This window comes from Larimichthys crocea, chromosome XXII, assembly GCF_000972845.2.
Source record: "Larimichthys crocea isolate SSNF chromosome XXII, L_crocea_2.0, whole genome shotgun sequence".
Taxonomy (NCBI): domain Eukaryota; kingdom Metazoa; phylum Chordata; class Actinopteri; family Sciaenidae; genus Larimichthys; species Larimichthys crocea.
Genome location: NC_040032.1, coordinates 9,715,918 through 9,727,952, shown reverse-complemented (window position 1 = coordinate 9,727,952; position 12,035 = coordinate 9,715,918). Strand labels below are relative to the sequence as shown.

Sequence of the window (12,035 nt, the reverse complement as noted above, 5' to 3'; positions counted from 1 at the left end):
TCCACCCATCACAGCCGCGTCAAGCTTTTCCCATTATGCTGCAGAGTAGAGACAAGTGGATGTGTTGTTATGCTAATGCATGTTAATCAACTCCTCGGCTGAACGAGCGCTTACCCTCTAACATTTCAAGATATCGGCGCAACGGCAGACATGCAAATGTTTCCTCTGCTGTCGGCGAGCTCGATAGAGGCGGAGAAAAATGATCATGGTGGCATTTTATACATGAACGCTCCGACACGGCGTTCGGACAGGTTGATAAATGAGGCGGACGGCGTAGACGCCTTTGTTCTTCTAACAGAAAAGGGAGTGTGAAGTAAATATGCAGACCTTAAACACACATGTACCTGTGTACACACACACACACACAGTTTTCTTTTGATCTCGTGTTTGTCTTTCTCCTTAAGTTGGAATCAGACGTTTACAGCATGTCCAGAGGACACACAGTGTGTGTTCTCCGTCTTTCAGGATGCTGACGGATCCTTTTGGAGAATTTTCAGTCTGGATAAGTTAAAATAAGATTATTTTAATTTGATATGAGAGAGAAAAATGAGCAAGAGTCACTTCAGTTAGTGTAAAAAGTGTAAAGAAGGTTCAGAGGTTTTTATCGTCACTCGTGGCCTTTGTTGTTGTCTGACTACATCACACACACACACACCTGACAAAGTGCAGAGTGAGCCGTGACACACCTGCTCCGCTCAGCTGAGTCTTGTCATGTTCAGGTGATAATGCGTCCAACCTGGGCTGATGTGTTGTTGTAGGAGAGGAGGAGCGATCACAGCTTCACACACAGAATCACAGCTGCACGCTGGCATGGTTCGAGGCGATAAATACCGCTTCACACACACACCCAGCTAATAGTTTGACTCACTCAGTGAGGCTGACTGGGATGAATTGTTTCCCACAGAAGAAGAAGAAGAAGAAGAAGTCTTTATGCTCTCGTTAGTCGCCCTCCCTCTGCATGCCTCGTTATGTCACGCTCTGCTTCAGCATTATCCGTTATATAAACATAGGTTTTGTCCAGACGAGCTCAGGGGAGCTCGTTGTAACGTGGCCAAGACAAACTGAATTGAAAGAAACTCATGTAGGTGTTTTTAGTTTAAGGACGTGTGAAATCAGTCAAAGCACCGCAGGGCAAAAACATCTTTGCTTCTCATTACAGAAACTGTTTTTTACTGTCGTTTCAAATCCACGTCTCTGCATATTCTTTACACTTCTGAGGAGATGTGAGAGGAGGAAGGAAAGTCCCAGCTGAGTTTCATTTTAAAAAGTGCAAAAAGTTCATGAAAACATCAAGAGCTCAAAGTTTACAGTGTCAGCCGAGGAGCTTTTGTCACGATAAAGAGTGGAGGTGGGCAGAAAGGTCTGTTTTCATCTCTCCTGAACGCATTGTTCGGCTGCTGGATAATCGCGAGATAAGAAGAGCTGTGTTAAAGCTGCTACAGCAAACAGAACCGAGCCTCCAGGACAGAGGAGAGGGCTGCAGCTTTTTTTGTTTTTTGTCTGTGAAAGGTGTTTACCGAGCGTGGCAGAGACACAAAAAAAAAAGGAGGATGTTAAAAATCCTAAGGAGCTTTGCAGCCGAACTGGGAGGAACTCTGCCAGAGTGTCCATGTTAGACGGAGAGATAGCGAGTGTTTGCACAGAGGAGAAGAATGCAACTGTGCTGATTATCCAGGATTTCTGGGAAGACGAGACGAGGAGAAAAGAGGGAGAAAGGAAAAGTTGGCAAGTTTCTGTTGCAGTAAAGTAAACTGCTGTCTCTGACTCCACTCCCACTGTCTCTGTAATGATGAGATCTAATAAAATGATTCATTAATCAGCTGCAGAGTTTAAACAGTGTGTTTGTTGTAGCAACCCGATGCAACAACATTCATGCATAATTAACTGTAGAAATCTAATTAGCAGAGTAAAGTTAAACTTTTCCCGAAGCTGAAAAAACTTGAGTCACCGGATGAGTTTCAGGTGGACGGGTACGTGTTTCTCACCTCTTTGTCTCGGTAATACACAAACCAAACCAACCCATAACTTGATACCCGGTGAGGAAGGCCACACACACCTCCACTCCTCTCTCTGCTCTTTTAAGCTTTTAATCATCGGGGCTAATGTGCTGTTACCTCCGTCCCACCTGCCTGAACAATGCAGCTCCTGGCTCTCTCTCAAAGACTTCTCTATTGTTGACCCAACACGGCTGATACTGGATGACTTATGGGTTGTACCCGGGAGAGATCAAGTAGACAAACGGCGTACTGTAGCTCTTTCTCTTAGGTACTGGTAAAAAGACCCATGATGCTGAAAAGGATTGAATTAAAAAAGAAAGAAAGAATGAATTTGGTAAATGTAATCCAAAGTGTTTCCAATGAGAACATGTGGAAGGCGGCGTGGTCACATCGGGATCACATGAGCTGGCAGAAAAACCGTCTGAAAGAGTTTGTCCAGCACCGTGACAGAAAACACCTTGAATTTAACACGATCACTGCGTCTATCAAAGAATCTCCTCGTGACTCTGTGTGTGTGTTTGCGTGCAGGCCGGAACAATCGCGGTATTTTCTGAATAAAATGGCTTTAATCAAACGTCATGCACGGGTAAAGTCAAAGACGTCAACGCTCTCCATCGACTGCATTCAGACGCACGTCTTCGTCTTTAGCTTTGAGGTGCTGCAAATTCTCATTCTCTCTCTTTTTGGCTGAAGCCACCAACCAGTAATATTTACTTAGTTACTATTTGGTGCTAAACATGCACAGCGCACGCTTTAACAGAAACCAGAACAAGAAACTGGGCAGGGAAACAAAGCGTCGTCTCATTCTCTCTAAAATTAGAGAAGTTAACTCGTTTTCTTCTCGCTTCTTTTTGCACTCTGAGGTTTCCGAGCACACAGATGCTAATTGGCCATCCAGACTCGGTTTGTTTACTCCTCCATGAACGATCAAAGATGATAAATTTAGCTGATTCTCTGAGCCGGGTTCCCATGTGACTTGCGTCTTATTACCAGAGAAAACACGCTCCTTTAATGACGAGTCGAACGTTGACACAGTTGCTTTAATTTTAAAGCAGCTTTGTGTGTGTGTGTGTGTGTGTGTGTGAATTCCTGGAAAAATAATAACTCAATGAAGCTTTGTGTCACTGGAAAATCACACCATTGATGCTTTTTTTTTAATATATATAAACATACGTTCAAACGACGTGGGCGAGTCTCGGCTTGTGAATCCATCAGAACTGACATTACTTATTACATCACATGGAGGATGTTCCAGGAATAGAGGAGGCCATATGCTCGCTTTTACATGAAGGGCAACACATTTACAATAATTGGTGAATGTGTGATATAATTAGTGATTGACACGGATACTAATAAGTTGTTGATGAAGATTCATGATTAATCACAAGTGAAATTAAGTCAAAAAACAGGAAAAGTTTTGGAGCCCGATGTGCACGAACAGTCACAGACTCGTACCACCACTCCTTAAATAAAACAGAAGTATAAATACAGACACAGAAATAGCTTTTTTTCCAGTTGGTGTCGTTCCAAACTCTCATATAATGAGTTCAGTTTCTAATCTAGGAGTGGGAAGAGTTCAGTTTGTATCCTCCCACACTCAGGGAGGCTGGTTCTGTTCAGCTTTTTTAATCCAAGGTTTGGGATTCATGGGCCAGCTCGCTATCTCCAGTGTTCTGGAATCCCAGGAAACGTAACAAAAACCTGACCTTTAAAAAGTCACAAGGAATGATTCAGACGAGCTGCTTTAGGGTCTTTAAATTTAGCAGAGATACTTTTGGTCGAGGCTGTAGACATCGACAGATTTAACACATGACATGGAACATTTACGACTTTCTCTGTGTCGTGTTTTCTCAGAACCGATTTGGTCCAAAATCATAAAACTCCAGTTTGTGGTTTTCTAATAATTTGCTGATCATCGTCGACTGTTTCTATAAACTGGACAAACAACTGTGTGACGTTTTTCATAACCCCAGAAATAAAAAAACACCAATGCTGGAGACAATGAGGACATTTACTGAGAGACCACACTCACATTTTTTTGGTCCTGCCCCGCCTTAAACCCTTCTGGACTCAAGTGCAAGCTACCACGAAGAGGATTCTCAGATCTGGATAACAGGGACGAATCTTATGGCTGCAAGTAAAAAAGGAATAACTAGAAGCTGAAAATGTACTAAATAACATTTACAGTATGGGCTGGACCAGGACCTGATACTCAGCCGCGTCAGTTAGCAGCTGCACTTGTACATTTTCTGGCCTCATCGCTCTGGAATGACCAGAATCTGAACCGCTTCTTGTTCTGCCTGTTTAGCTAAAAGCTCAAAGAGAAAGAGCTGAAGCGTGAAGACCTTTGGTGTCCCCCCTCCGCCCTCGCTCCCCCCTCCACCATCCATCCATCTTCCCTCGGCCCCTTTTTTCTTCCTCCTCCCACGTTGCACATGACTGGGCTGTGCCACCATAGCAACCACTCCACTCCGGTGCCCCCTCGCCTTTGTGGACAGAGTGAATGATTTTGCGGTGGCGTTGCACACGGAGCACCGGGCCTGACCTCTCTGAGCCCGACCTCCCACACCTTGAAATGTGGTGTCACGACATTTGGGGGGGACAACAGACTGCGGTGTGGTCGCTGTGTTCACACCCATTCATTTGGAGACATTTAGGTTTGGGAGGAGCTGCTCGGTCTAACCACAGTCTCCTTCAAGAGTGTCTTAAAACTTTGAGATCAGAAGGATGTGAGCTGTATATGTTGTTTAATCTTTCTATCAAGTCATCGAAGACGTGATCCAATGTCTTTTTCTGCTGTTGTGATGTCAGACATTTGTAACATTTTAACACGGCGTGCTGGAACATTCAGAGTTTGATGCACAGACAATAAAACATCATGAAAAACACATATTGCTCATTTTACCTCCCCGGATTTGTCCAGCGAGCTTCTTGAGCAGCAGCTCTCTGTCGTTGTTGTCGTTGCGCATCCGTGACTAAACCAAGCCTTCAGGATTGTTCACGTCTTCAGCAGGTCTTGCTACAGTATATTTTCTGAATAACAGTAACAGTCTTGTTGCCTTCTGTGTTGTTGCAGCCCGGGGTTCAGACAGCATGACCGCCTTGTATGGAGAGACCATTACCATACCATGCAACAGTGGAGCTCCGGCACCGGCGGACCTGATGTTCGTCAAGTGGAAATACGTGAGTAGATACCGAGTCTCTAAACTGTCTGTGAAGTGTTTCAGGCTCGCTTTCACAAAACATTCAATGACGTGAAAGAAGAGGAAGATTGTAACATTTGAAAGGTTGGAGGTGGAGGTGGAGGAGGTGGAGGTGGAGGTGGAGGCTCAGGCTTCCTCCTACAATCCAAAGATGTGCAGGTTTGTGGTTGGGTAGTCTGAATCCCTCGCCTCTCGCCGATGTCGGCTGTGAAGGATAAGAGGTCATGGAAAATGAATGAAATGATGCTTTATCATTTTTCACACTCGAAAAAAAGAATTCTGCACATCTTCAAAGATAAAACCACCCAGCGGGATGAGGAATAACCGAGCAACATGGGTTATTTTCATAGTTTTAGTCAGAATATTAGATATACTGTATGAAAAAACATCTAATACACGATAAACAGATAAAAACAGATGATACAGAGCCTCAGATGTAAAGTCGTGCAGACACATTAACAGTAAATGTATCATATATAACAGTAAAACACTGTCATAGACCTTTACTGCACGATGACAAACCGTAACAACAGTTTCATGATCATATTTAATTTACTTTTACAGATTTCCACTCGTGCTTTTGCTGGAAACGTTCAGCTCCACTGAGGAATATTTATTGTCATATAATTATATAATCTAGGATGTTGGATAAATCGTCATAATCCCGAGTGTAATTAGCCAGAATGAATGAGATCAGATCTGATCTGTCTAATGCTGCAGGAGTACATGTGTGTACTTCACATCTGTTTTTCAGGACGTTACAGCTTCACACGTTTGATGCCGCGTCATGCATTGTTGCATCTTTGTGCACATCTGTTCAACTAAACCACGATGATGACAGATGACGAGGAGCTGATTTTTCTTTTTTCTCTGACCCGTCACGTTTCAGGAGAAAGCCGACGGCACTCCTGGAGATCTGTTGATCAAACAGGCCCAGAGCGACCAGCCCACCGTCCAGGCCACCGACGATTACGCCCAGCGGGTCAGCATCGACGACAAGTACAACCTGCTCATCACTAAGGCCACGCTCAGCGACCAGAAGACCTTCACCTGCATGGTGGTGTCAGGCACCAACCTGATGGAGTACTCCGTCACTGTCTCTGTTAGCAGTAAGTTCAACACTGACACAAAGCATCATCTTAAAAGTTGGAGCAATCTGACAGAGAATTTGTAGCAGAAACAGCTGAAAGTACGACGCAGTACGTCTTATTAGTGAGTAGTTTTGTTCCGTAACCCTGAAACTCCACCGGGAACGCCTCCGTCACATCGCGGCCGTTGGTTGGCGCTGCTTTGGTCCGTCCTACACGTGACTTCAGACCCCACCGGGAACGTTTCAGACTTTGTTTACTTGCTCAGATTTGGTCATTTTCCTGGTTAATGTGCCTCTGAATATGCTTCTGCATGTGTGAATATTCTACGCAGTTCAGTTGGTGTATTTTATTTTGAAAATCCACCATCTTCTCTATGCTGTTTCCGTGTCTGGCTTCCTGTCAGCTCGAGGTGTTCTGTATTTGTTTCCGTGTCTGGCTTCCTGTCAGCTCGAGGTGTTCTGTATTAAATTGACGTGAGCTGCTCACGGCGTCCGTGAAATATAGAACAGCGATTGCCGAGCGGAGGCGACACTTAACTAGAACGTATCTGCATGATTATTCAAACTGGCCAATGTTAAATATTCTGTCTGAAAAGATTTTTAAAGAGCATCGTGTCACTTAAAATGACAAATGCAGCTGATTGATGTGAACTGTTACTGTCACAGTTCTGTTTAACTCAATCAACATAATGCACAAATTAAAAAATCACATGCAGTCTGTTGATCTGTTGAACAATACACTTTTTACATTTTCAGGCTGTTTTGGTGTCGTTTCCAGGAAACTCAGCGACGTGGAAAATCATTAGCACTGACTAATTTACCCCAAAAATATATTCGTCAAGCTCATTTAAAAATACGCGGCTGACACGTTTGGATACAAACCTGCTAACAAACTGCTTGGATTTAATTGCAGCAGAGTTCAATGTTATCTGCTGTGGATTTATCCCTTTTGTTTTCCTCTTACGCTTCAGGAAACGCTGCTCTGAATCGGAATCTCAGCTCCCCAAAACCGCTCATGTATCACCTGCTAATGGGCTTTGCAAACCCAAGCGTGAAATAGGAGATGAAGAGACCAGCTCAATAGGCCTTAGAGAGTATTAGGTTGTAGTTAACAGGGGGGGGAAGTTAAAATGATGTCCCACAGCTTGAATATTAACAACACGGTAAGTCTGTACAAAGCATTTAGACGGACCGGGCTGTGCCGCCGGCTGGATGTTTGTTTGCACTCTTCACACTTCTGTGGGAACGTTTCAGAAGTTACTGACAGGAAAAGAAATCTGAAGAACTTTATGCAAATTCTCCACAAGCAACTTTCATGGCTCCAAACCTGATTCTCTCCTTTTTGTGTTTGCAGAGAAACCGACGTCAGTGGAGATCATAGACAAGGCCGACGTTCTGCAGAAGGACAAACCAGTAACGGTAAGATCCACACACCTCAGCGCCGTGTGTGTTCAGCACTGAATATAAATATGTTCCCACTCAGGGACTGAACTCTTTCTTCACTTTGATTGAGCTTTCTATTTCTATTATAAGTAAACCTCCGTTGGTTCACGGTAACACCTCTCGGCTCGGCTCGGCTCGGCACAGCTCACAGAAAACAGTCGACAGTTGTTGCATGAGTTGACACAGTGGTCTGAGGCTGGGGCGCACATGTTGGATCATTTACACAGTCCAAGAGCGAGCAGCCTGAGGCATTAGAGGAAGTCAACAAGAGGACTAAAGATATCTCCAGACACAAAGTCCGAACGCTCTCGTGCTCGTTTGCACTCACAGGACGTTGGTGCTGACTCGGCCCGGCGTGGTTAAACTCTGCGTGGTTACAGACTCAGCGGTGGTGCATTCAAGGACGCTCGCAGCTCATTAATGCAGCGTTTTCAATTAAACTGCTTCCTGTGAATACATCACCTAGGCGAGTTTTGAATATGGTGATTTGAGTTTTCATACTGCACTGAAATGAACCAGTCGCTGCAAGACGGTGAGAAATCAGGCTGGGGTACGGTCGAATAATCAGCTCCTACGTGCTTTCCTAACCACCTTTCTCTTGGTCTTGATGGAAAACATCACGAGGTCAAGGAAAGATGTGAAGGAGAGGAGATAAGGAGTTAGGAGACGACTGCTCTCACACTAGACTACGCCATAAAGAGACGGTGAATGTTCTTGACGTGATCTACTACAAAGTCCAGAAGATGGACTACAAAACATCTGAGATCCCTCCTAGATTCATGAGGATCTGCAGGACGCTGCATGGCACAGATATTTTGTATCCTACGCTAAAGGAGATGATAAAGGAAGCTCCTTTCTTCAACAGTTAGAGGATTCGAACAGCTCTTATCGCTACGTTAATACTTCTCACTGCTGTGTCACCGTACAGAAACATTTTTGGCATTGCGAATGGAAGACTTGTCTCTTCCAGAAGAAATAAACTGACTTGTAAATATAAACTTTAATTATTATTATTAATTATTACGCCGGCTAATCAGCTGTTAAGCAGAGCCTGAAGCAGAATCCATTAGAGCGGCTGCTGCCCCTGAAGCTACAACTTAAATTTGGAGACGCGTCCGTCTTATCGTGGAATTGTTTCACCCCGCGCGCCTCGGTGCTTATGCAGTTCATTTTCTGGTGATCGTGTTGGGAGTGGATGATAGATTTGAGATTCAGCCGCTGTGGTGAAGGATGACAGAATCCAAACATCTCTCATGGTCGCTGCTAAAATGATTTTTTTGTTGTTGTTGTTGTTTTTTTTGTGGGGGGAACACGGATATGAAAAGCCACAATAAATGTCTGAATGTGACAGCATGTGTACAAATGTGTCTGTGGGCTTTAGGAACAATGCATACGTTGCAAGAATCTTTCCTTATTTTGCTGTTGGGTTTTTTTTTTGTCTCTTGTACGAGGATGTTAGAGGAAAGAAAACTTTCGGAAAGCTGTGGGCAGCACATTCACAGCGGTCATCTACCTCTTCTTCTCTAGCAAGCAATGCGTATTTTCTTCCACCGCATGCGGCACACACAACATTTATTATGGATCAAGTGAATGCTGCTGCCTGGTATTCCCACCTAAAAATTCAGGTGCTATTGAACAACTTTGAGTATTTTGTAGGGAGGAGAGAGAGACACAAGGCGTGATGTTGAGAATATAAAAAAAAGGATGGAAGAGAGGGAATTCAGCTTTGATAACTCTGCAAGAGGGCGATGGAGGGCACGGCTGCTTCATACTCAACTGAATTCCAAATTAGAGGAAAGTGTCATGTTGAGGGGTGGAGAACCGTCTCAGCCGTGCAGCAGCAGAGGTCATATTTTCATTTGCTTTCAGAAAGTCAGCCCGTGTGTGCTTTTTCATAAAGAAATTAAGCGAGCCATGCTGCTGAAGTCGAGCGTTGAACTCGGGATGCTTCGTAAATGGGAAAGCATGTACTGTAAAATCTGTTTGGGTCTGTGCAGGAGAGAGAGTGAAAGCAGTTTGGGGCCTGACAGAGGCAGGATAAGCTTCACCTCAGAGCTGATGACTCAGTTAATTAGTCACGTAACAGAAAAAGGGAATTCATTGACAGTCAGTTAACCGTTCGAGTCTTTTCAGGGTAGAAATACTAATCGTGCAGCGGTGCTGTCTGTGCACCAGAACGCTTCAGATAGGGCAGCTCGGTGACTTAATATTCAAAAGGTGAAGGAGCGTAAGCTTACAAGATCACGAGGCAGACAAGGGTCAAAACCAGAAGGCAGCAGTCGCAAATAAATCCAAAAAAAGGAGCAGACGAGAATCCAAAACGAGACACTCAAAAACTAGACCGGGTCTTCTAGTAAAGACAATTAACGGACACGAGACCTCTCACGAGGTGAACCGATAAACCGTGTGGAGCCGAGGCTGATTGGTGAATGAGGTGCAGGTGTTGGGAAGCAGGTGACTGCAGGGCTGATGATGATGAGGAGGAGTGGGAACAGGTGTGTGGATGGGCGGGGCAGTCAGGTGGGAAGGAGGTGAGGACATCTGGTGGACAGCTAGAGGATTACGACGTGCTGATATTCGGAATAACGGCACGACAAGGTTGATGAGGTTTATTATCAGCCTGTCGTCTTGTCTCAGTGCCGTTATTGTCTATATCAGCACGCATGGAGCTACCTGTTGTGTATTTCCGATCATAGTAAGAAGTTTGTGTGGTTCAGATTTTCTTTGGACAAAGCTGAGTGACTGAAAGTGACAGAGCGAGCGCGAGCGCACGTCTGCGGATGGATGGATTTTGTTGTTTTTGCATTTTCGGATTCACAGACTCGCTGAAACAGAAGCTACAAACCCTCACGAGGGAGTTACACAAGATTCATTAGCAGAGAGTGCGACATCTGCAAAGGTTAACTGCCAGATAATGTAACAGCTCATTAGAGTGCTGTAATGACTTACAAAGGGTCGCAGAGGGTTACGTTTACAGTTACTGCTTTCTGATGCATCGCTCTCCTCAGCATATGCTAAAAAGCTGCAGCACGAGGAGCGGCACTGAAGTAAATTGTATGTTGTTAAAGACCGACACACACTACACCACCCAGTTTTAAAGCACGTTTAATGAGAGGTGGAGGAGATGAGGTAGCTTGAGGTTTGTCTTTTTTCCACTGACTGTGAAGGTGGATGATGCATTTGGGTTTTTATCCACTTAATCTGAGCCAGAGGAAAAAACCAAACATGCACTTGGAAAGATGCCTGTGCTTTGTCTCCATCTCCTCCTGGACCTACAGCGTGTGAAGAGCTCTCTGCATTGTTGTAGACTCTGTTGGCCGATGGATGTTTTTTGTTATCTGACTCAGACTGCACGTTCAGGTTATCTTCTCTCCTCCTGTGGTTAGGTGATGTGGCATTCTGCATTGCCGCACGTTAGATCAGACCAAACATTTCCTCACATGCATTCTGCGAGGAAGAGTGGAGAACATCTGGAGTTCTGACTTTAAAGAGTTTTGAGAGTTTCACCTTCTTCCGTTCATTCTCTCATAATTGTGCAATAAGTTCATAATTTCTCTTCCACATCACGCGGTGATAATAATAAAACACCTGCGGGGCTTTCATGTAGGTTTTGATGAATGCCAACAACTTAACAATTGCTTCAGTCACTTTGTGCTTTGAAACAAGAACGCTCACTGTGCTCTGCGTTTCAAGACATTCACAATAGCTCTCCACCGACAGCTCAGCTCCACCGAGCATGGAGCGTGGGGAATTGTTCCATTTGTGTGACGTGCATGTCACCGACAGCAGTCCTGATCACGATGACGTTCCACCGTGATTACAGTTACAGGACATCGTCCCTGAGCAGCTCCCAGTGTAAAGCACAGGATGTGTTTGGAACAGATATGTAACAGTCTGTCGTGGTTAAGGGTGCAAAGATGAGTCCTAAAGTGTGTGTTCTGTTTGTTGTTCCCTCGCTCAGTGTTTGAGTTTCGCCATGCAGAACGATGTATGTGCAGAGTGTAATGAGATAAAGCTGTTTTCACATCTGCCGAAGAGAAGGAAAGTTTCTCTGTTTCTATTAGAACTCACTTTAAAACCTGGATGTACCAGCCGGATTCATAACATCACGACGAGTTTAGAAAGCAGCAGCGGTTCAATATGCAGCTTACACAAGGAACTGTGAAACTTCAGCACACACACACTGAGAATAGATTTTTCTAAATTGAATATTCAGTCTGCGTTTCGATGGATTGTGGATTTTCCAATGAGAGGAAAGGATTTAGCACAGCCAGTGTGGTAAATACGTTCAGCTGTACTCGA

At 44.5% G+C, this 12,035-nt stretch overlaps 1 protein-coding gene across 3 annotated transcripts in view; it reads left to right on the top strand.

Annotated features, from left to right (window-relative positions):
- The window catches only part of alcama (activated leukocyte cell adhesion molecule a), a 62,530-nt gene that overhangs the window by 33,018 nt on the left and 17,477 nt on the right, over window positions 1-12,035 (top strand). For all 3 annotated transcript variants that reach the window (XM_027273382.1, XM_027273381.1, XM_027273380.1), the window contains exons 2-4: window positions 5,074-5,180; window positions 6,090-6,309; window positions 7,645-7,709. In XM_027273382.1, coding sequence (XP_027129183.1) covers window positions 5,074-5,180; window positions 6,090-6,309; window positions 7,645-7,709 — 392 coding nt within the window. The remainder of the gene's footprint in view (window positions 1-5,073; window positions 5,181-6,089; window positions 6,310-7,644; window positions 7,710-12,035) is intronic.